Source organism: Cheilinus undulatus, linkage group 14 (genome assembly GCF_018320785.1).
Source record: "Cheilinus undulatus linkage group 14, ASM1832078v1, whole genome shotgun sequence".
Classification (NCBI taxonomy): domain Eukaryota; kingdom Metazoa; phylum Chordata; class Actinopteri; order Labriformes; family Labridae; genus Cheilinus; species Cheilinus undulatus.
The window spans coordinates 27,398,492-27,424,716 of NC_054878.1; the positions used below are offsets into that span (position 1 = coordinate 27,398,492).

At 38.8% G+C, this 26,225-nt stretch overlaps 1 protein-coding gene across 2 annotated transcripts in view; it reads left to right on the top strand.

Annotated features, from left to right (window-relative positions):
* Nucleotides 1-26,225, top strand: part of fig4a (FIG4 phosphoinositide 5-phosphatase a) — a 95,239-nt gene that overhangs the window by 24,969 nt on the left and 44,045 nt on the right. For both annotated transcript variants that reach the window (XM_041805452.1, XM_041805454.1), the window contains exons 9-16: nucleotides 1,224-1,324; nucleotides 6,014-6,176; nucleotides 13,419-13,516; nucleotides 20,167-20,300; nucleotides 21,430-21,546; nucleotides 24,108-24,153; nucleotides 24,586-24,734; nucleotides 24,833-24,999. In XM_041805452.1, the coding sequence (XP_041661386.1) occupies nucleotides 1,224-1,324; nucleotides 6,014-6,176; nucleotides 13,419-13,516; nucleotides 20,167-20,300; nucleotides 21,430-21,546; nucleotides 24,108-24,153; nucleotides 24,586-24,734; nucleotides 24,833-24,999 (975 nt within the window). The remainder of the gene's footprint in view (nucleotides 1-1,223; nucleotides 1,325-6,013; nucleotides 6,177-13,418; nucleotides 13,517-20,166; nucleotides 20,301-21,429; nucleotides 21,547-24,107; nucleotides 24,154-24,585; nucleotides 24,735-24,832; nucleotides 25,000-26,225) is intronic.

Sequence of the window (26,225 nt, forward strand, 5' to 3'; positions counted from 1 at the left end):
GTTTACTTTCTACTTTTTTGATAGATAAAATACAAAAAAATGTTAATGTCAAAGTGAAAACAGATTTCTGCATCGTACTGACAATTCAATAAAAATATGTAAGTTGAAGTAAGTGATTGGATACATATTCACCCCCTTTAAAGTGACTAACCTAATTCAACAGAGGTCCAGCCAATTGACTGTGGTAGTCTCACAATTTGTGGAATTGGGATCGCCTGAGTGCAGTGAATGTGTCTCAAGTGATTGTAGTATGAAGACACCTGTGTCTGGAAAGTCTAGTCACTTGTTGATCAATATCCCTAGCTACCATTACACCTTGAAGACAAAAGAACACTCCAAGCAACTCAGAGAAAAAGTTATAGAAAAGTATAATCCAGGGGAGGGATAAAAAAATTCCAAGGCCCTGAACTCCACCAGAGTTCGGTTAGATAAATGTATTAATCTGCCAAGATCAGGCTGTCCTCACAAACTGAGTGACCGTGCAAGAAGGAGCCTAGTGAGAGAGGCCACCAAGACACCTATGACTACTCTGAAGGAGTTACAAGCTTCAGCAGCTGAAAGACTCTGCATTCAACAACTGTTCCCGGGGTTCTTCACTTCACAGCATCATGCTGTGCAGATACTTCTCAGCAGCCAGCCCTGGGAGGCTTGTAAAGGTAGAGCATAAAACAAATGCAGCAAAATATAGGAAAATCTGGAGGACAATCTTATTCAGACTGCAAGAGAACTGTAGCTTGGGAGAAGATTTATTTTGCAGCAAGACAGTGACCCAAAGCATACTGTAAATGCTACACAGAAATGGTTTAAAGACAACAAGGTGGATGTTCTGGAGTGGCCAAGTCAAAGCCCAGACCTTAATCCAACAGAATTTGTGGCTGTAGACCTGATGCCCCATCCACATGCAACCTGACAGAGATTAAAATACTTACTTGAAATACTTACATGAAAGGGGTGAATATTTATTCAGTCACTTATTTCACATTACATATTGGATTTAATGATATTCACTAGTTTCTTGAAAAGATTCGAGATTTCAAAAAAAAATACACTTTAACAGTCAGGCCTTGTTTCTATCAAGGGTCAAAAGAACAAGTGTGCTGAATAACAACAAAATAACTTTAAAAGGTAATTCTCTTTGAATGTCTGTTTGCTAACAGTCTATTTTGTTTTGTTGCTGTCATGTTTTACTGTTATGATTACACCTCCTTCACCAACCAATACAGAGCTTCTGATCTATGGCCGACCAGTTCACATCACCCTCATCGCCAGACGCTCCAGCAAATTTGCCGGGACTCGCTTCCTCAAAAGAGGAGCCAACTGTGAGGTACAGCAGTTGCCGAGGCAACATTGTAGAATAGATAGTGGAGGCAAGGCTGTGGGCCACCAGATAATTGAGATGACTCAGGTTGATCACAGGGGGTTAATTTGACCTGCCTCTTCCTTGAGTATGCATGAGTGGTGTGTTTGTGGGAGGAGGACCAAACATAGATTTCCTCTTTCATTTTCCACTGCTATCCTGAGAATAGGTTTGAACCCAGATGTAATAATTTTCCTACTAATTTGCTCAGTGCCAGATAAAGAAGTCTTATATAAAGATATTGAAGAACATTTTCTGCTTGGGTTTTATCAAAACAAATAGCTTGTCTTGCCACAGTACAAGAAGCAGAGTTGTGATTGATACATTGAAAGGCTATTATGCATCCAGCATTGAAAAGCCTGTGGGAATTACTTGATATAACACTCTGTTTAAGGTGAAGTTCAAGTTCACATCTGATATTATGAAAAGTAATTTCATTAATCACCCTTGGTGCTTTAGGCTTAACATACTGAGCTTGAGCTGTTGTCACAGACTAGTAGGGGTTTCTTTTAACATTTTTCAATTTATAGTTTAGAAAAATATGTAGATGTTTACGTTGAATATTGGACTGGTGATCTCTGGTGGCAACCCTAACCCTGACCCAGCATGAAATCTAGCCAAATGATCACATGGAGCTACTGGCCATTTTGATCAAGCAATCAGTCTTTGTTTGTATAACACAAATTCATAACCCAAGTTATCTCAAGACACTTTACAAAGAGGGCAGGTCATAAATGTACGCTCTGTTGTGGTGTGTTATAATAAAGATTGGGGTTAATCACCATGAGCACAGCACAAGCAGTAATTAGCCCTGTTACAGTGGTGACAAAAGCCTTCCCTTAAGGGGCAGGGATGTCTAGCAGAACCAGACTGATGTTGACAGCCCTCTGCCAAAGCTGCGCTGGGGTTGGAAAGGACTAGAAGGAGGGGTAAGGGTGGGTGAAAAGCAATAAGAGGAGAGGGACAAGAGAAACAACAAAACAAGAATTGAAAGACAGATTTATGGTGGTTACCCCCATAAACATATCTTCCATTTTGCAGGATATGGCTATAACATCAATAATGAAGGTAGCAAAAAGTGAAGAATTGGCAGCAACAACCATGACTGATAGAAATTAGAATAATGCAGTTTAGCAGCTTGGATGAGTAGAGAGAATGCTCTTAGATTCAATTTAACTGGCCTTGTAACAATAGTAAAAAAGTAAGGTTGATGTTGGTAGCAGTTATAGACAGGCAGATCCACAGTAGTAATCCTTCAGTGTCCATGATAACAGGAGAACTTGAGCAGCGATGTACACTGATCGTTGTAGTACCAGCATTAGCAAAAATAATGGCAGCAGGAAACGGATCTATAAAATATATAAAGGTGATGATAGCAATGCAAGTTGAACAGTTCTTAAATTCACTTTAAGATGTGAAATAATTATAGTAATAATCATGATAATAACAATAATGATAATAATAGTAGTTAGAGTCAGATGGGTCTACAGCAGCAGGTTGTCCGTACCAAAGATCCAAACGAATCTATGAGGCAAGGGAAGGCTGGGGGAGTTACCACAAATACAGCGGTCTGGGTACAGAACTAGAACGTAAAGGCTAAGAGAACATAATATGCAGTAATATGATATGAATGCAAACATATATATATATATACGTATATATAGAGAGAAGCTTAGGTGGCTTTCACAATAAGGGCCCGGTCCCAGATCCGAGTACACTTGAGCCCAAAGTCCAGGTTGTTTTGGTCAGTGTGAATGCAAACAAACCGCCTCTGGGCCCACTTGGAGAGGTGGTCTCAGATGCGATTCAAGTGAACCCTTGCACAATTTGATTGAGATGTGAATGCAGTTGTGCCTGAACACGGGACAGAGTTGAGTCAGCTATATGACATCATCGTAAAAATTAAACTTCTTCCCCAGTACGGCAGTTTGTTCACACTTTTCTCAACAAAAGGCAGAAAACATCAGAATCAAGTCAACAAACAGTCTGTTATGACTCACCTCACAGATGAATAAAGTTGCAGTGAACGAGATGAGATGCAAAGGCAATAAACATCTCCTGTCACTTCAAAAACAGCTGTATCTGCAAAGCATAAGACCAGTAAATCCTCTGAGCTGCACATACTAGTACTGTAGATGTGTAGATACAAAGAGCAACATTGCTGGCATCTTAAAAAGTGATTTTAAACACATCCATCGTGACAGGATGGACTTTTTTGCCAGGTTGAAACACAAACAATCTTCGCCCAGATCATGATCAGAGTGGTTGCCATGATAGCCTCTTTTTCCCCTCCTGGGCGGGTTTGCAAACCAGCTACATACATACTGCAAGTGCCACCTGCTATTTTAGACTGAGTACAGCAAGTGGGCCGCGGCACAGATTTATGTTGCTAGTGTGCAGGGGTGGAAAGTGGGATTGCAGCGCAGCACCTTTCAAATCAATCAAGCCTAAATGTGAAAGCACCCTCAGTGTGCCAGGACCCCAGCCAGTCTAATCCTAGAGCAGCATAACTAACTAAGGGCTGGTCCAGGCCTGAGCCAGCCCTAACTGTAACCTTTTGAAAGAGGAAAGTTTTAAGCCTACTCTTAAAGGTAGAGAGTGTGTCTACCTCCTGCACCCTGACAGGTAGAGGATTCTAAAGGACTGAGGGATCTACCTCCCATACACCTTCGGGCAGCTCAGACTACACAAATTCAGACAGATTTTGGCAAGACTGCATTGTTGCAGCTTATCATCAAACATCAGACCCAATGATGAGTGTCAGGAACAACAAAAGCTCTTGTAGCATGACAGAATTAACAATGTTTCCATGACACCCCACCACCACAACTTGACAAGACTAGCATGTCAGAATTTTTCCTACATCATCATCTAGTTTGACACGCCTACCAATAGGAGAGCATACCAGAGTCCCTACTTATTCAATGCAGAGAAGCTAAGACAGGAGTGACATAATCTCTTTTCCTGTTTCTGTTTCGGGTGGGGGGGGGGTGGTGGGTGTGTGCGAGGCTTTGTCTGCTCTGAGGCTGCGAAAATTAGATTTGCAAATATTGACTAAACAATGAAAAGCAGTTATTAAGTAGTGTATATAAATGTCTTTTGATTAGAAAAGCATGCACAGACCTTTTTTCAGGGTTTTATCAGTGAAACAATTCAAATATGTGTTGATTTTTGGCATCAGTGTGTCACTTTTGCTTCTCTTTTGGGTCCTGGGGGGGGGCTCTGCTTTTTGTAGGTACCTGTAGGGGGGTTTCCAAGAAAAAATGTTTTAGATAAACTGAAGGGTCTTTAGTGACTTACTGGGACAGTCTGATAAAAGAGGGTTACAGTAGTCAACCTAGAGGTAATAAAATCGTTGACAAGTTTTTCTGCATCGCTTTGAGAAGTGCCTGATTTTAGTGATTTTAGGGGAAAGAAGGCTTTCTTTGAAACATGTTTTATATGGGAGTTGAAAGAAATATCCTGATCAAACTGAACTAGATTTCTCACAGTGGTGCTAGATGTAGTTAGCTCAAAAGGGCTGGCATGTCCACTATGACATATATGTTGTTGCTCTGATTGGCCTGAAATCAATGTGATGTACTGAACATTTGCCAAGTTATCCTACAAGAATTTTTTAAATGCTCTGCCCTTCCTAAACACAGTCTATAGGTGGCTTCCCAGATAGATGTGAAATAAATCCCTTACAATGGAGATATGAGACAGTCTATCTGCTACGGAAATCCACAGTCAGTTGTAACAGTATTGAAAGGGCCACTGTGTGTGTAAATATCTTGATATGTGGTGGTATAATTCACTTACATTTAAGCACCAGATTAAAGGGCTTACTGGCAAACATAGGTAGAAACTCAGGTTTATGTGCAGAAATAGATCAAACTTCCCTGTCAGTTTTTGGAAAAGTATTGCCAAAACAGTCTTTAAGACATTTTGGTGAAAATCCCTACAGACGTGCTGTTGCTTCCACCCAAGACTCATTCTTTCAGTCTGCTCTTACATTCATAATCGAGGATCCTCATAACAGCACAAAAAGTTGTTTGGACTCTTCTGGCATGGAGGCGTGATAAACACTTTTATATGTAAATCCCTCATTGGACACTCACCGTCTTACATAACATCCATGCTGCTCTGGACCCTATCAGACTCACTGTACTGATTGTTTAATGCCTCAAGTCTCCTGGGTTTATGCTGAAGTCAGAAAATCTGCATTCAATTTTCAGGCTCCAAAAATGAGGAATAATTTACAACACAGCCTCTAGACAGAATGTCTTGTTTATCAAATACATATTACATATATATGTTAATACATTGATTTGAAACCACCTCACCACACCAAAGAACCATGTTTTCTCAATTATGCTTTTCTTGAGCTTGACCATTATCTATCTTTTACTAGATTGATAAATAAATACATGAATTAGTGTTTTGGCGGTTTAAATCATGTCACATGCATTTGTTGCATTTCATCAAAGTTTAGAGTGCCAGTTTATCCTAAGCCTGAAACTTTGAGCCTGAAACTGCTTGTCCAAAAATTTGAAAAATTTCATCCATTCTCTTGCTGATAAAGATCATGTCAATCAGAAATGCCAACTTAAAATCAAACATGTGGTGCAACTGTTTTTCTAAACCTTGATTGTGTTTTTTTTGTATGTTTACCAGGGGGATGTTGCTAATGAAGTGGAGACGGAGCAGATTGTCCATGATGCCTCAGTTATGTCTTTCACAGCAGGAAGTTACTCATCATACGTCCAGGTGCGAGGTTCAGTTCCTCTCTACTGGTCACAGGACATCTCCACCATGATGCCTAAACCCCCAATACGATGTAAGAAATCCTTCTGTCTTTGCAGCTTGAATGGATGCTTTTAGATCTTAAATATTATGCTGTGCAATAAGAATCCGATAAAAAGGTATGATGGCATCAACTAATGCCTACTTTTTATAGTGAAAAAATCCTAAGAAGCTAGATGTAACATTTCCCAACAATGGAATATGTTTTTCATATGTATGCTGCCCTCATGCATTAAGACAGAGTGCAAATGAAAGAGGCTCATATATGCTCCATTGAATGGTTTACCATGCAGTCCTCAGTAGGTGTTTATCTCTTTGTGTTTGTAATGCACAATGTATTCATTCTAACTGCTGTCCAAGAAGAATTTCATCGGAAAAGAAGCTTTTAAATAAGATATTACCTCTATGCCAGAGCCATTCATCTCATCCACTGGTACAAAAAATGATAAATAGCAAAATAGGTGAGTGCAGGACACCCCCTGTCTTGGTTCTCATCTTGTTATCCATTCATTATAAGCAGAATAAAAACACAAAACCAAGGCCGGAGGGAGGCAATCAGGTCCCTCAGACTGATGACACCTGCGACCGCTGGTGTGTGCGCATACACAGGATGACATTGTTGCTTGCATGTGTACAATGCTTGTATTAAATCCAAATCATTTTTCACCCAGTTTGCCCTTTCATTCATCCTCATATGACATTTTCTTATGAGAGATAGAGACACCAAACTTGTCCTGAAGACCCCCCCCCGTGGATCAACTCACCTCATCATTCTGCTCTCACTTTGATCCTTTAGATCGTCCTTGTCTGACATTTCCCAAGTGTTGGCTGAGTCTTGCAGCACCACTTTCCATTTAATTGGGTGTATACATGTAGTTTGACACAGCTGGTCCTTAGTACCAGTATACTATGATTTTTTAAACATACCTGAGGAGACAGAACAAGCAACAAGGACTAAGAAAGACACTGTTTATTTTACCTAATGAAGTGTGTAATAGTTTCTTTTGTGCAAAGATTAACTCTACCTCTATGTCTTGACTCAAGGATGTCAGACTCAATCACAGCAGGGCCGAATTCTGAATTTGGGTCTGACCTGAGGGCCTAACTGGGTCAAAATTTCCCATAAACTGTCAACCTCATTTTCACCTGTAACAAAGTATAGGGGGGAAAAAAGTAACATTGATTATAGATGTTTTTGAGGTTTAAAAAAAAGTCAGAAGTTAAAATCATGATCTTTAACAGTTAAAGTTAAAAAAAATCAAAATTATGAGTTTTAAAGGTCAAAAGATGAGATAAAAAAATTTAAACTTTTGAATCAAAAAGGTAAATACTTAGGAGTTGAAAATGTCATGATATGAGAAAAAAAATTCTAAATAAAGAGTTTAGAAGGTGAACATATGAGATAAATTTTAAACTCAAGAGTTTTAAAGGTCAAAATATAAGATAAAATTCTAAATAATGAGTTTTCAATGTTAAAGTATGAGATAAAATTAAAAATACTGAGTTATAAAGGTCCAAAGATGAGCTAAAAATTTAAGATTTTAAATAGAAAAGGTTAATGTTTGCGATTAAAATTCAAAGTTAGGAGTTTAAAATGTCAAAATGTAAGATAAAATTCAATTTCATAATTTTAAAAGGTCAAAATATGATATAAAAAGTCAAAACCATAACTTTAAGTCATAATTATTTTAAAAATGCAAATGAGAAAATATGAAATTAAACACAAATTTCTTTTCCCACATTCCTGACTTTTTATCATACTGGTGGGCCAGTTATAATAATAATAAGATATAATCTGGTGGGCCGGGTATAACTGTCCCACTGGCTGGATTTGGCCCCCGGGCCTTGGGTTTGACACCCCTGTCTTAGCTGATATTTTTACCTCTTACATAGCACGTAGGAAGACAGCTTGTACATTTTTAAGATATTCATTGGGACAAAAATACAGGATTTTGTAAGTTATGTTCATTATTTTTTTACTAATCTACATCTAACTTATTTTTTCTGTAAATGCCACTTTCAAGGTTGTTATACGTTTTAAATTCAATCATTTAAACAACTTGTGAAGAACTACAGTTGAATTCAAGCTCCCAACCTGATTGTTCAATATACAACTTAAGGGGATTCCTTAATTTTTTAATCTTAGTTTTTAACACTGGAGATTGCTGCTTGGGTTTAAAATTGCTATTCCAGTCTCTTCTTCTCTTAGCTGACTTAGATAAGAAGAGATTAATGTTAACCAGACAGTCATGAGAGTGCCATAGATATGATTTAACCTTGGTTAAAAAAAAAAGAGAATTGCCATATTCTTGTAAATGTACCTGCAAGAACAATTTAGGTCAGTATAAACAATTGCTTAATTTTTGTGTGTGCCATTGCAGGTGTTTTGTTATGCAACCACACACAAGCTGTGACACATTTATCCAGCAGCGGATGAGCAAAGAAACAATTGAGAACTCCCCCAAAGACCGCTTTTCCATCTGCTCATAATGGAAAAATAATTGAAAACACATTTAAACATACCTTTGTCACAGATTTTTTAGTCTACAACCACCTTGAGTGCAGTGAAAGTGACAAAAAAAAACCACATTCACTGCTTTTGTAATATTTATCTGATTGTTATGCAGGCTGCATAGAATGATGTCTATTAAGCAAATTTAGGTCAGCAAAGTGGCAAAGAGACGGCTTGAGCTCAGTGTCTGTGAATTCAGAGAACAGTCCACCATCTTACACTACTATCTATGAAGACTCGTTATTACATAAGTGAATAAATGTCTCTTTATGACTGCTCTGAAGTGCACAAATGTCGGTGTTGTGAAGGAAATGACCTAAATGGCTTACACTACATTTACATCATCACTGCTGTTATCTACATTCCCTTCCCCATGGTACAAAAAGAATGTTACTGGCTGTTATCCCTTTATGTTGACATAAACTGACATCTATGAGGCCTTGGACTAAATGTTGAGAGTGAACACGCTTGAGTTTGTGTTTGTATTGTACGTTTCTGAGCTGTGATCTGACCTATTTCCTTTCATCTGTCTCTCCTCTGGCTGCTTCAGTGGTCCAATTTGACAGCCGGCTGCAGGTGTGTGGCTCCACGGGAGAGGGAAATGGAGGCACTAAATATGATTTTAAAATAAAGAATGAATGGATGGAAAATAGACAGAAATTGGGAGTGAATACAGGAATCGGGGACCAAGGAACAGAACAGCATGTTAGGTGTCTTTGTTTGCCCAGTGTGTGGCTCAGTGAAACAGAATAGCCCCATTAAGACAAGTTACCTCATCAACCTAGTTTACACCTTCAATACTTGTGAGGAAACTTCAGTTCTAGGAATCATTTTAGGATTTGTTTGCGTTTTAAAGTTTAACTGTTCCCATATTAGCATTCACATGTGACAGTTTTGGGTGGGAGTCACAGGATAACTCACGATACAAACAAAAGACAAAGGAGCATGCCCAAACAGTAAAAACTCTTGAGGTGCATGACTGCAAAACAGTTTACAGGAAAGTAAACCAGTCAACTCACTTATTGTCCCTAATGTCTTATACACCGCTTTCCACATTATTAAGCAAATGACATTTTTCTCTTACTTTCCTAATTATTGCAAATGACAGTCAAAGTATTTTTCAAGTCATCAGCCATTAGAGCATAACTTAAATGTTTTTGAACAAACTTCATAATGATAACCGTTATTTAAAAAAAAAAAAGATTATTATTAATTATTCCACATTACGACAGAGTTTTAAAAAACTGAAAATGGTCATTTGTTGAATTTGCAGCATTAGGAGGTCATATTTACTAAAATCAAAAGCTATTTTAATCAAAAACATCTTAACAGGCCAAGTTACATGTTAACATAAAGACCACTTCTTTGATATCACCTTCACAATTCTTGCATCCATTGAACTTGTGAGGTTTTGGAGAGTTTCAGCATGAATTTCTTTGCAGGATGTCAGAATAACCTCCCGGAACACCAGTCTTGGCAGAGCAGCTGTGAACAGACCTACAACAGATGCATTTCAGCAAAGCGTCTTCATCAGGAATGCTGATGAAGTTTACACTCCCTTCATGTTCACCTCATTCATGTCATAAGTGTCACCTTGAGAAGTTGAGTCACGTGGTGATGCGTTGTGTCAACTTGGCAAGGAGTCTTGTGTTGTATTTCATTTTTATTACTAAATGGATATAAAGTGCCCGCAATTTGATTAGTGTATCACACAAGTCAAGGCTATATATCCCTGATTATTTTGTCCTATCCCTAGATAATCTTAACCCCTGATTTGTTATGAACCACTGAGTTTACAGTTGCCCTTCAAAAGTCCAACATTTTTTGTTGCTGTTTACCAGATGGAATCGCTAAAAGCTGAAGTTCCTAAGGGGCCCACTTGAGGCTGGCTCACATCATGAAGGAATCTCCATTTGGCCTGTACAGACTAGTACAAAAGATAATTAATTACTTTTAGGAGGCATACAGCTACAATTAAAAGGTGAAAAGACGTTGGTTTGCCTGTGTTAGTGGAAGACCTTGTGGGTGCCAGATTAGGCCAGAGGGTAGAGCAGATGCCCAAGTACAGTATATAGACTATAGTCCTTGACACACTGGTTGCAGGATTGATTCCAGGTGTTTGGTGCATGTCTTCCTCCATTCTCTCTCCCCATATTTCCTGTCTCTCTTCAGCTGTTCTATCTAATTAAAGGCAAAAAGCCAAATAAATAGATAAAACAACAAAAAACAGTGTGTGTGAAACATGGAAAAGTCTTTGTAACATGGTCTACATGGTTGACACGTTGATGGTTTAACTGGGTTTAGGGATCTCTACACTGAGCTCTTATTGTTTTAACAGGGCGTGGTCATCTTCTGTTTACTTAAAATCATTGCGTAACTTTCAGGCAATTTAGCTAACAGAAAAACGGGTGGATATGAAGTGGGCCTCTTGGTTAGCTGCTGCGTCCACCTGCCAGTCAACTCAACCCCCCTAATTATGTAAAGTTATGAAAAATCTCTTTGTCTTGATCTATTTGAAACAGATGAGTTACATAATCAATACCCCCCCACTCACCATGCACATATAAAAAGAGATGGAGATTGAGACCTGGTTATATAAAACCTGTTCCTCAATTTAAAAAATCCTGGAATCAATTATGTTGTAGCTTATCGATATGGCTATCTTATCATTGGTGCAAAAGCATAGATCAGTTCTTGTAGGGGGGAACATGAGCTCAAAGCAAATCAGCACTGTGCATCAAATTAATCCACGAATCAGTTTTTTTCAACTGCAGTCTTGAATAAAAAGAGATTCTGGCTGTACTGGGAGAAGCATGCAATCATACCACTGGCTACAACTGCTACATGACAATAATCTTCCTCATCTGCTCAGTGCTGGAAAGTACTCCCAAACTTTATAGCAAGTATGACTAGTTACCTCCGCCAAGTAGGTTATGTGATCGGGTGGGTTTGTTAGTTTGTTAGTTTGTTAGCATCATAACTCAAAAAGTTGTGGACAGATTTTCATGAAAATTTCAGGAAATGTCAAAAATGGCATCAGGAGGAACTGACTACATTTTGGGAGTGATCCGGATCACCCTCTGGATTCAGGAATTTTTTGAAGGATTCTGTACTATTGGGAAATAGGGCTAATGGCGGAGGTCTGCGCTGTTACCACTTTACACCAGGAGATGGTGGATTTGAGTAACTTCAATCCCAGCAGCATTTTGAATGTGTTTCTATTTAAAGTTTTGGAGTTTATACAGTTTGAAAGGCGCATAACCCAGTCGAGGAGACAAGTCGGAGCGTAACAGAGAGAAAGACAGCAAATTGTAGCGAGAATACTCACAATGCTGGGAGGAATAGAGGAATATTCACCCTCTGCCATGACTTCCAGTCATCCAGTGAGACAGTGGGTGAGACTGTCAGTGCATCTGTTGGCACCAGCAGGCAATGCTTCCACCATGACAGTCCATCCGTAGTGAAGCCAATGCTTTGCCTCACCGTGTTTCCACCCCACCGGGGAGGGAGTGATTGGCGAATGCCGTAGTGGGGGGCACATGGGGACGGATCTAGGAAGTTTTTAAAGGATTCTTCACTATTGGGAGATAGGGCTAATGGCGGAGGTCTGTGCTCTCCGAGTGCTTTTCTAGTTAAAAATTAGAATCCAATTTTGGAAATCAGGGTTGACATTTGCTGAATGGATGTAAGCTAGCTTAGTTAACAAGCTGAGAGATGGTTATATTATGATGCGTTAAAGGTCACTCTTTAAAATTGGCAAATGTAAATATCCTGGGTGGTGTTTAAATGTAACATGAGGAAAATTAAAACTTAGTTTTTAATGAGAAACCTGAATAAATACAGTTGCAATGACAACAAATGTGGTTGTTCAATGATATGAGCTTTTTTATGGCCTCAAGCTTTCAGCTTATATCACTTATGTAATAAAAATTTATTTCCTTTTTCCTATCTTTCCACCAAACAATAAAAGTATCAATATTAGTATTTATAACGACTAAGACGAATGAGCTTTGGGTCTAAAATGACTTGTATCTGTTTTGCTTTGGTTATTTTGGTCCTTTTCTGTCCTTTCAAATTTAATAATAAAGCACATGATATCAAAAAAGTAGTATCAAAGTTTTTTGACCTTTTTAACACAGTGCCTGTGAGAATAAACATTTAATATGTTTTTTTGCATTTAGTTAATATGTTGATATTTCAAAAAAAAAAAAAAGACAAAACAAGTGCTGTGCTGCTGATTTTGTTTAATTAATATATGGTGAAATTATTCCAAATAAGGTACCCTTACTTTTTGAACATGTTCGGTAAATTATAACACCACCATGATATCACTTAAAACTGAGAAATTTTAGACACTATCATCATGGTATGAATTTTGAATATCACTACATCTCTGCAAACATGTGAGCTAACATTGAGTTTTGGCACATTTAGACCTAAAATACACTACATTTCTCTGAGCTTCTGTACCTGCCTGTAGGGTGATATAGCCTAGCTTCCTTGCTGGTGCCATTGTCGTGCTCTCCTTAAAGGGACAACACAGACTGAAATCTCTCGTAGCTAATATAGTTAATGATATCAAGTGCCTTATACAAACCAACATCAAAAACACCGAATGCAATGGTTTTAAGAACTGAAGAGGAACTGCACTTCTTTAAAGCATTGCATTGTCTTCATTTTTAACACCTGATGTTGTGTTTTTAACTACTTCAATAACACTTAAAATTCCCTGAATATTAACTGTAACTTTAATTTCTTTTTCAGTGGACCAGGCAGACCCATACGCCCATGTAGCTGCCCTCCATTTTGACCAGATGCTGCAGCGGTTCGGCTCTCCCATCATTATTCTCAACCTGGTCAAGGTAACACTCATGCACCCTGTGTAACCACAGGTGGGAAGAAACAAAGTACAAATACTTTGTTATTGTACTTGACTGGATTTTTCAGGCATCTGTAATTCACTCAAGTATTTATTTTTCTGATGGCTTTTTACTTTTACTCTGTACATTTGAACACAGATATCTGTAATTTCTACTCCTTACAGTGTAAAAACAGGCTTGTTACTTGTTTTAACCTAAACGCATGAATGAAAGCGTGAACATAGTTGAGTCTGAAGCCGGTTGAACATCTGTTCATGTGGGTGTATCCTGTCAGTCAATTAATTTTAGGCTGACATGACAGGTTCAGCACTCTTCTGTTTTGTTTTGTTTTGTTTTTTTAAGTAAAAGCCCAATCAGTTTGTTTCAGTGGTGAGTCTACACCCGTTGTCATACAGTGTTTTTATTCTGAAATGTTTCCAGAATAGGTCTTCAGTCTTTGCAGTAACTCATAAAGTTGCATAGTTTTTTCTCTTCATCTGTGTGTAATATTTGTTTCTACTCTATGTAAATGATTTTAAATCATCAGATTATGAGAGGTATCAACTCGTATGTGATCCCCTTCTGGTTCTCTGCCTCTAGTTTTTCTCCTGTACATCTCAGTTTTACTGTAAAATAGATCTTTTTATAAAAGCTGAATGCCTAAAACCTGTATAACGTAAACCACCTCTGTCCTATCAAATAAAAGCAAAATGTCCCCCAAAAAATCACCTTTAAAGGGGGCATATAAAACAACTACTTTGAAGAATTTTTTTCTAGTATATTTTTGGATCTGATGTATCTACTGACCCACAAAAATCCTTTTTTGTGTTCCTCCTATGTCTGAAAATACAAAATCAGACTGTTCAAAATCTGTGCTCTTTCTAACATCAGAATAGGCTGTTCTTATGCCAAACATGCTTCAACTTAGTTTTCTTATCCATGATTACTTTGATACAAATATTTACCTGTCATGTGTCACATTACCCTCTGAAATTTACTGGTCAGATGGAAAATCTACCTGCTTGGTGGGTGGGTGTTAATTTCAGACTTTTGGTAAGGTTATGTATAGAGAAGGACAGTTGTATCATCATGTGTACCTTAAAAAGACGACTGGCTGCTTTGTGTAAGAGTTACGTAAGACTCAGATGTGGATGTTTGTTGAAGAAAATTCCCAGATTGTGGAGTCACTCAGCAGGTCGTTACTCAATAGTGGTGGCAGCGGTTGTGTAATTGGCAAAAGATTGAATAGATATTGTTTTTTTGTTGTTGTTGTGGAGACTTTCATTATCACAAGGGACCTGTGATTACTAGCTGTTGAAATGCGAAGTGATATATTGATCATTCTATGTTTTGCACTGAACACACAAAAACACACAGCGGCTAGTATACTTTGAAAGTAACATTGCCTTTTCTGAGCTCATGGTAAATTCAATAAAATGGTGATGATAGCGAATGGAGATGATTCAGCTTTGAAGGTGAATACTCCATCTAATCTTGTGTGCATACACAAAGTAGTCATTAAATTGTTGCATGACTTCCTTTTAGCATATATTTCTTACTCCTCAACCCTGTGAGCAACAGTTTGTACACATTCTCATTTAAGGCCACAGCTCCAGTAGTAATTTTTGCTTTGTGTTTTCGCTCACACACGCATGGACACACTTGGGCACACAGCCATACACTCTGTAGCTTCGGTTTCCAAGCTCACGTTGTCACTCCCAAGGGGAGCTGTGAGGCGAGGGACCAATCGCAGACCTCGGAGGTCCGCACAAGCCACAGCCATGTGCCTATGTGCAGGCGGCGGGGAGCAAAGGGAGGGGACGGCCTGCTCATACGCTACGCACCCTCTTACTTATCCCAGAGAGACAGAAAGAGGAAGGAATTGGCAATTAAGCATGAAATCATGACAGTCCGTCTCTGCATGGTGGTGGCTGGGGTCTGCTCGGTGTTGGATGGGTGCATGGTTTTGTCATGGGTGTTTGTGTGAAGAGGGGAAGAGCACACATGGAAAAACATGTGCAACCAGCTAATTAAGTCCATTTGAGAGAGATAACTTTTCTCCTCTTGAATAGATACTTTTAAAATATTTATTTCATCCTTTTTTTGTTAGAAAGAAAAATCCTGTCCAAAATGTCTGCAACCTCCAAACAAAGCCCCAAAACAAAAAGAGAAGAGTTGTAAGGCAAAAAAAGGAAAAGGCATTAATCAAACACACTGTTTTACTGTGCAAAAACATCCATTTGCCTAATTTGAGCTCATTCACTCCATTAAAATGTTCATGAGCAGCCCCCTCGTGTTTCTACATGTGCATGAGCGACAGTTTGGATTCGCATTATAAACTGTGATCTACAACATCATCTATATACAATGACAGTGATTATCAGCCCAGACGGTGAACCTGTGAACAGAACATGTGTGCTTTTCTGAAGAAGTCTGTTTCTGGTCTGTCATACATGCCTAGAAAGGGTAAATGTGTGTGTGCTGTGCATGTGCCACGCTGAATGACACGCTCCATTTGAATGGCGGAGGAAATGTGTCTGTAATTTGATGCTGTGTTACTCAGCTTGATGTGTGGATGTTGATGTGAGCTGCTCAGTGATGCGTCCAAGTTGGTTATTATCGCTGCTGGGGATCAATCAAAAGTGAGACATAACATGATGGACACCAGGTCACAGTATTTCAAAGGAACCCTTCATAATCAGACAAGTTCATCTTATTGGATAGATACAGTCATGGATGAAAGTATTGGCACCCCTGGAATTTTTCTATAAAATGCACCATTTCTCCCCGAAATTGTTGCAGTTACAAATGTTTTTGGTATACACATGTTTATTTCCTTTATGTGAATTGGTACAACACTAAAAAGCAGAAGACAAAAGCCAAAATTGACACAATTTTACACAAAACTCAAAAAAAGGGCTGGACAAAATTGTTGGCACCCTTTTAAAACTGTGGTGAATAATTTTATTTCAAGCATGTGATACTCATTTAAACTCACCTGTGGCAGTACAAGGTGCTTGCAATATAGAAATCACAACTGAAGCCAGTTAAAATGTAAAAATTTTGAGTCAGCCTTTGTTTTGTGTGCCTGTTTGTGTCACACCAAGCATGGAGAAGAGAAAGAAGAGCTGAGAATTGTCCAAGGACTTAAGAAGCAAAATTGTGGAAAAATATGAACAATCTCAAGGTTACAAGACCATCTACTCTTGAAATTCCTTTGTCCACTGTGCGTAATATAATCAAGAAGTTTATAACCCATGGAACTGTGGCTAATCTCCCTGGACGTGGACGGAAGAGAAAAATTGACAAAAGAATGCAACTCAGGATAGTTGATATGGTGGATAAACATCCTCAGTCAACTTCCACACAAATTCAGGCTGTCCTGCAGACTCAGGGTGCAAAAGTGTCAGCTCGGTCCATATGTCGTCATCTGAATGAAATGAAGCGCTGTGGCAGGAGCGTTGTTTTACTGCCTCTGGTACTGGGTACCTTGACTGTGTGCAAGGAGTCATGAAATCTGGAGACTATCAAAAGATGTTGGGACGCAATGTAGGTCAGAAAGCTGGGTCTGCGTCAGAGGTCATGGGTGTTCCAGCAGGACAATGACCCCAAACATACCTCAAAAAGCACCAAGAAATAGTTGGAGACAAAGTGCTGGAGAGTTCTGAAGTGGTCAACAACAAGCCCGGATATAAATTCGTTGAACATCTATGGAGAGATCTCAAAATTGCTGTTGCACGAAGGCATCCTTCAAATCTGAGAGACCTGGAGCAGTTTGCAAAAGAAGTGATCCAAAATTCCAGTTGAGAGATGTAAGAAGCTGATGGATATATGGATGGATGATGGTTATAGGAAGCGATTGGTTTCAGTAATTTTTTTTCCCAAGGGTGTGCAACCAAATATTAAGTCAAGAGTGCCAACAATTTTGTCCGGCCCATTTTTTGAGTTTTTTTGTAACATTGTGTCAATTTTGGCTTTTTCTTCTGCTTTTTTATGTTGTTCCAATGCACATAAAGGAAATAAACATGTGTATACCAAAAGAATTTTTATTTGCAACAATTTCTGGGAGAAAGGGAGTATTTACCGGAAAAATTCCAAAGGTGCCAATACTTTCATCCATGACTGTATTTGTAGCTCTCTTATGTATACTGAACAACAAAAACTGACTACATATCTGCATTTTCAGTAATGTTGAGCTTATAAACTCACCAGGAGGCCAGTCTGATAGTCTGAGACAGCTGGCTGAGGCCAAGTAAGGTGAGGAGCGCTCTGGCCAAATTACATCACACTACCAGTGTGGACCAAAACATGGCTGCCTACTGGTGAGTTTTTAAGGTCAAATTTACTCAGTATTGGATATCTATTGAGTATTTTGGTCATAATACATATAAGATATACAAATATCGATCCAATTACGTGAATTTGTCTGATCATGTTGGGTTCCTTTTAAATATATTTTAAGTCTTCTTTAAAAGCTTAGCTATATCTTAAAAAAACATGCTTTCAGCAACAAGATCCTGAGTTTATACTTGACCAGGATCAATAAATTAAGAAAATGTATTTATTACCTCCGCCAAGGAGGTTATGTGATTGGGTGGGTTTGTTCGTTTGTTTTTTGTTTGTTAGTTTGTTAGCAACATAACTCAAAAAGTCATGGATGGATTTTCAGGAAATTTTCAGGAAATGTCAGAAATGGCATAAGGAAGAACTGATTAGATTTTGGGATCTAATCTGATCTGGATCACCATCTGGATCAAGGAATTTTTTTAAGGATTCTGTACTATTGGGAGGTAGGGCTAATGGCAGAGGTCTGCGCTGTTACCACTTTACACCAGGAGATGGCGGACATGAGTAATTCATTCAAAGTTTCGGAGTTTATAGAGTTAAAAAGACGCATGCCCGGTCGAGGAGATGAGTCAGAGCATAACAGAGAGAAAGACAGTGAATTGTAGGGAGAATACTCACAATGCTGGGAGGAACAGGGGACTATTCACCCTCTGCCATGACTTTCAGTCGTCCGGTGAGACCATGGGTGCTTCTGCCATGACAGTCCACACATAGGGAAGCCAGTGCTTTGCCTCACCGTGTCTCCACCACACTGGGGAGGGAGTAATCGGCAAATTAGATTCTGGGAGTCATCCGGATCACCGTCTGAATCCAGGAATATTTTTATAGGATTCTTCACTATTGGGAGATAGGGCTAATGAGTGCTTTTCTAGTTCAATATTCAATTTTTTTGGTACTAGTATTTGGAATTTTGATAGGTGACTGGATAGTACGGATTCTTTTAAAGCAGCTTACAAAAAATGTTTCCCAGTCAATCATTAAAGAACTATGAGCTCCGTTCTCTGTCTCCACCTTCCCTGATGTAGAGAAGGGGGAGTTGTAACTTGTAAGCTGCACTTGTTAGCATAAGCAGCTTTAGTGTTCCTCTCCTATTGCCTGCACTGTCTGTGGAACTGTGAGTTACACAGCCTGTCCTGTTTTATCTAAAGAAAAGCATTAAAACTCACTTTCTCGCCAAAAGGAAGCCTTACCCACCATGTAGCTTATGCTTAGTGTGCTGCACTAAAGCAATGTAGCCAAAAGCTTGAGTTCACATAATATACATCCATCCATAGTTACAATAAACAGAGTAACAGCCAACAACTGCTGACCGACACAGGGAATAAGTTACACCAGGATCTACCATCTGTTTCATGTTGAAGACCAGTGTTATGGTTTAGCAATGATCGGTTTAACCAGTCACTTTACAACGAAAGCATCAGCGGTTGTCATAAAAACAGAAGGGGGACTAGTATTGATTTGTTTCATATGTCTATTTAATTTTTAAAAACCTTTTTAAACTACAGTTTATTATACATTATGTAAATATATCTGTTTTATCTATTGTTTGTTCCTTGTTTTAAATAATTTTTGAGAGGAGAGAGGTACTGCATTAACAAATACATTTTCTTGCTTGCTTACTTCCTAAATTACAGAAATAGTTTTAATTCTAAGTCTAACAATGCAGTATCATTTTATTTAAATAGATAGAAATGGTTACCTTAGGGTGCCAGTTTAGCTAACGCGGTAGAGCAGGTACCCATAAATAGGTCTCTATGATTTTTTGTTCACGTCTTCCCATTTTTTCCCCATATTTCCTGTCTCTCTTCAGCTGTCCTTCCCAAATAGGGCAAAAAAATCATAAAAAAGATGGTTTCTTGAGCCATTCATTGGATGGTTTTTTTTAGATCTACAAAAATTAGCATTTCTACTTAATTAAGATTCTAAATGCAAAAGCTATTTCATGCCTTTGCAACTTTGAAAATCTCCACATCCCCTGCAGAGCTTTTTTCCCTATTATATTCTCCTCATCTATCTGATGTTTCCATACTCAGCCCTGTTCTTTCTATTATATATACATCCAGTAGATTATCTCTGGCTTCTCTTTTCTTCTGTGAGTTCACTGGGGAGAAGGCCTGAGTAGATCCTTGTGAACACATCAAAAGGAACAACATGTGCCTCATGTTTGACGTGACAGATCGTGCTGATGGCCTCAAGGGAACCTTACAGTCTATATGTCTGTTATAAATGCACATGAGACCTTTTTATAAGATTTTTGTGGCTCATGGTCGAACATGTGATGTATACGTGTTTTTTTTTTACTACAGAAACGAGAAAAAAGGAAACACGAGAAGATTTTGAGTGAAGAGCTTTACCCGGCTGTGATCAATTTGAATCAGTTCCTTCCTCCAGAAAACTGCATCGACTACATCGCCTGGGACATGGCCCGCTACACTAAGAGGTACAAGCAATGCACTGGTGTATGGATATCTTATTCACATTCATAATACTACAAATGCAACACTAAGGGGAAAAATAGAGGTTAAATGTTACAGTAGACAACATTTTTATGATTTTTTTCTTGATTATATCCTTTAATTTGATCCTTGCATTTCACTAAAAATACTTGATTGAAATGTTCCTTCACATTAATGTGCATCCCATCCATATCTGTGTGCTGCAGCCCCTTTATATTATCTTCTTGCTCTCATTGGTTGTCATTGGTCGTCCTTTCAAAGTAGTCCAACCTCTAATCAAGACACTCCTACCCATAATGGGTAGTGTCACTAACTGGATGTCTTATAAACAAAACCATGCCTTCATCCTAGACAGAATTTGTTCCTTTACCTGCCTTTTATCTTTTTGCTGCAAGTGTAACTCACACCAGGACAGCCAGCCAAGGATTTTGATCATCCCTCGTTATTTTCTTCTGAAGTCCATTTTAGTCGCGTGAGATTCTATGAGATCTTGCGTGTGTGGAATCTTCACTGTGTAATTACAACCACTATGGCAGGTTTAGGTCTCAAAGTCTGTCTGTGTCATCTTGAGTGTGCATTCAGGGGATTATAAATTGAAAAGTATGTCCTCTTCCCTGTGGTCTATCAGCCTAATGATATTGTGGGTATTCTTCACACCTTAGATTTACACCATTTTTTATTTATAGTAGAATTGTTCCATGAAATATTCAACCACACATCAATGCTGGCATCTTGGCACGTTTGTTCAGACATTATTGATTTTGGATCAAGTTTTAATTCGATTGAACTGCGAGAAAGGAATTAGAATAATGTTGGCAGCCACCCACAAGAGAGCAGTTGCTCTGATCTCTGGTTATATGCCTCTTCCTCTGTGAGAAGTTTCACTTTCTCCTTAGTGTTAAAGCCCTGTTTGACTATGAACCCTGGATTTTTACCTTGTTTGGCTTGGTTTATGCCTTTGAAAACATGATGTTAAGCAGGGATATTACACATTCTATATAGGTGTTGTAAACCATTGCTTTATCATAGTTATTGCTGCAGAGTACAGAGAATTGGATCTGCTTTTATAACTTTTATTTGTCTTACCCTTCTTTTATTCTCTCTCTCTCTTAGCAAGCTGTGCAACGTTCTGGACCGCCTGAGCATGATAGCAGAGAATGTAGTAAAGCGGACCGGTTTCTTCATTAATCGCTCTGACTTCTACTGTCACACCCTCAGACCTGATGACAGGTGAGCCTTTGAACTTTGTGTTTGCTTTAACACTAGATGCATGCATTTTTGCAACAAATGTCACACTTTTCAGTGTGTAAAGAAAAGACTTATTATTTGATTAGTCATGCATTTAATAATGAGCTTTAATGAAACCTGGAATCTGCTCATGACTCTCTGGGTATGGATCAATAAGAAAACAGCAGATTATGTATCAAAAATTGGGGAAAACTTGAGAAAAAGCACACCATGTGCTAGACCACATCACCATTTTCCTTGCATTTGCATATCAGACCTATTTTTTCCGTTGGGGCCAACATTATCCATTTTTCTTTTCATACATATTCAGAATCATACATTTATCGACATTGCTTAATTTTGAAACCCTCCCCATATGAATTCTTAATGGAAATTATGCCTGATGGCCACTGCGTCTCTGAGAATTTCCTCCTAACGAGCTGAGTAGATTGCCATCCATGTACTTAATGCATGGCTCTTCCAACATCGGCGTGTCTTAATCTCTTTCACCCAACATTATGTTTCTGTTACATAACCCAACGACCACACCATGGCCAGTATTTATTACCCTGCATTTGTGTCAGCCAGTACAATCTTTGTTCAACACTCTCACTTCACACTCAGGCACATGTGCTCACAAATACAACCAGAACAAAAGTCCTAATGGGCTTTTATGTATAGTAGATTCACTCCAGTTATTATAGCAGCTGAAATCTTCGCCACATACACATTTACAAGTATCTTGTAAATGATAGAGACATATAGGTAAATCAGGGAGAATTTTTTGACTTTGTTTTGCATTTTATACCAGTCTCTTCTCTATTCATCCATGTCCTCATATATTCTCACTTTAGTCCTTCAGCATTCTCACTGAACTGTTTTAGCTCATACACTAATGACATTTGCTTAAATTAAAACCAGCCTTTTAACAACTTTGTATCTTTCCTTGAAGCCCACATATAGCCATTGATGTAAAGCACAAAGGAAACACATTGAAGAGTGAAAGTATTGGCATTGAACAGGTGGAAAGAACTAATGGAGGCAGAACTCTAAAGTAAGATACAGACCATAATTTACATCTGAAGTTGTTTTCATGTGTACACTCTTGAAGAACTCTTGAAAGTGTCAAAAAGCCTGTCCTTAATCTTCCTATGATGTACAGTGAATTCAGAAAGTATTCAGACCTGCCTCACTTTTTTTTTTTTTTTTTTAAAGATTTATTTTTGGCCCTTTTGCCTTCACTCGATAGGACAGTGGATAGAGTCGGAAACAGGGGAGAGAGCGGGGAGAGACATGCAGGAAATAGTGCCACGGGCCGGATTCGAACCCGGGTCGCCCGCGCACACGGCATGTGTCTTAACCACTCGACTACCGGCGCGCCAGACCTGCCTCACTTTTATCGTTTCTTTATTGCAGCCTGATTTAATAGTCGCTTAACATTCTTTTTTCTTTCTTTAATCTACACTCAGTATCCCATCACGACAAAGTGAAAACAGAATTCTAGAATTTTTTAAAAAATGTACTAAAGAAAAACAACTTAAATTTCACTGTAACATAAGTATTCAGACCCTTTACTCAGTACTTAGTTGAAGCACCTTTGACAGTCATTAGAACCTCAAGCCTTTTGATGAATAAGTTTCGCACACCTTGATCGGGGGATTTTCTGCCATTTTTCTTTGCATATCCTCTCAAGCTCAATCAGGTTGGATGGGGGCCATCACTGGACAGCCATTTTCAGGTCCCTCCACAGATGTTCAATAAGGTTCAAGTCAGAGCTCTGACTGAGCTCCTTAAGGACAGAGTTGTCCCTAAGCCACTCCTGTGTTGTCTTGGCTGTGCTCTTTGGGCCATTGTCATGTTGGAAAGTTAACCTTCAGCCCAGTCTAAGGTCCTCCACTCTGTGAAACAAGTTTTCATTGAAGATTTCTCAGTACTTCCACTTTCACTCAACCCTATCCAGTCGCTGCTGCTGAAAAACACCCCCACAGCATGATGCTGCTACCTCCATGCTTCACTGTTGGTTTCCTCAAGACTAAACGTTTGTAATTGATGTCAGACAGTTCAATCTTGGTTTCATCAGTCCAGAGATTCTTGTTTCTTTTGGTCTGAGAGTCCTTCAGATGCTTTTTTGCAAACTCCAAGTGGGCTTTCATGTGTTTTGCACTGGGGAGAGGTCTCTGTCTGAACACTCTGCCATAAAGCTTTAACCACTAGGCTAACCAGACACCATTTAGCTGTCTTGTTATTTACAAAAATATAAAATACTGAAAACCACTACATTTTGTAAATGGATCTCTACTTTGTGTGCTGATGTAACTCCCTGTACTTGCAGCTCTAATGGCCTGTCTGCATTTAGACTCCTGCACTATATGTTTTTTATCAATGCAATTAGGTTCAGGCTTGAAAAGCTAAACTTAACACCTCTCACAACAAGAAAAACATGGATAAAAAGAGTGAGGAAGAGTGGCTTGCCATGTGCACTTAGATAATTCTTCAGGCTATTTCTTGTGTGTTCTTCTTTCAGGTGAATTTATTTGTATTTCTTTCTTTATTTATTTGGTCAGATGGGGAGATTTAGGAGGAGACGTTACCGCCAGTGGACACGTGCAGGTAGGCCATATAATAACAATGTTGGTTATGCTTTTTAACATAAGAAATAAGAATGATATATTAAAAACAGGCTGCTTATCAATGTTGTAGGATATTGAATTATTATTTATAGGCCAAGGAAATGGCTTTGTCTCCAATTTTTATCCAAAATGATGTCATTCATATTCATCACTATGTCTGCAAAATTAAGCTTTAATGAGAGGTTGTTAGAGTGTTCATGCAAACCTTAAACATGTAAACAGTGCTCTCTTTTAAATTCTCTAAGCTGTTTACTGTCATTGATTCGCCAACATCTGCAGACAACAAATTCATGCTGTGATGACACCAACTGCCTCTTGTGTTGATTTAATCTCATTGGGTCATACATTATCTAATGTTCTTTAGATACTTAAGTGGTGTAAAGTGGAGTTTCATATGTGTATGTTGTTGTAGACGGGAGTGTTGCGGACAAACTGTGTGGATTGTCTTGATCGGACTAATACCGCCCAGTTCATGGTGGGGAAGTGTGCGCTGGCCTATCAGCTTTACGCTTTGGGAATGATCGACAAGCCCAAACTCCAGTTTGACACTGATTGTGTGAGGTAAAGCTAAATAAAACCAAATAAAAGTATTGAAAATTTACACTGTAAGGTCATATTTTTATTCTGTGTTAATGTGTGTTTCTGTGTTAATGACTCAGGCTGTTTGAGGAGCTATATGAAGATCATGGAGACACTCTGTCACTGCAGTATGGCGGCTCTCAGCTTGTCCACAGGGTCAAAACCTACCGCAAGATTGCTCCCTGGACACAACACTCCAAGGACATCATGCAGACATTGTCCCGCTACTACAGCAATGCTTTCTCAGGTGTGTTACATGGACACTTACTGCATATTTATCTTTTCTTACGCCCTTGTTCAAAACCACTCCCTTCACTGAACTTTTTTAATGTATGTCTTTTTCTTTTAATTAATATATTAACCCTTATTCTATTTAGTTTGTTCTTGTAACAATGAACCTTGGTAATACACAATACCATGTGAAATCCTTACGTTAAAAGTTACCATAGGAGCAGAGATTTAGTCTATGCATAAACCTACAGACTTCATTCATGTGGTAAGTACTAGGGATGTGACGAGATGAGATCAAAACATGACGAGATTTCTTGTCGAGGTGAAAACCATCTTGCGAGATCAATACTCCACAGACACCAGGAGCAGCAGCTCTCCTGACATAAAACAATTCAAACTAGAAATTATAAAAGATCACAAAGATGCATAGTCTTGCTAAGCAGATGGATTCGCCCATTTCCATGTTTTCACTGGCAAATCCATCTTGCAAAGCTCCCATCTGAACAGATCAGGCCCTCTTAGAGAGTGACAGAACCAATCAGCATCGTTTGAGGAATAAGCAAGCAGCTACAAGAGGCCGATGCAAATATGGCGGAAGGGATTAGCGTGGAGGCTGCAAAAGCCTAAGTTTTATCAGAATTTGACGACATTTCTTTGTTAAAAGAAGAACAAAGAACAGCAATGAGTTTTTTTTTTTTTTTTTTCAAAAATGACAAAAGTTGTGTACTGACATGTCTACAGTCACCTTGGTTGGTGTTACCCAGTTCTCTATAGAGTTTACTCCTCAGTAGCGGCGGACACTTGCGACATCACATGTTTTGTTACTCTGATTGGCCCGTAAAGATGTGACAGACAGAACGTTCATCCAGTCACCCTCCGAGTTTTTTTCAAAGGCTCTGCCCTTTCCCAAACACTATGTATGGGAGGTTTTTCAGATGGATGTATGAAACAAATCCATCTGGCGTGTCAGGTTAAAAGATGCCCTGGACACTTTAAAATTGTTGGTCTGACAGCTAATGAAGAAACGGAGTTGATCCTTGACCCATTCAGATCACCGCTCAAACCCCCTCCTCCGCATGTGCTTCTTGGGTCTTGGGGCTCATGATCGGCAAATGCATAATAAGTTCATCATAATGGTGCTAAATGTCTAACAGTCTTTTTACATTTACACTTGATTGTTTTCTTCAACAGCTACAAGCTAATATTTCCCACAACGGATTTCAGATTCTGTTAAAAAAAGCT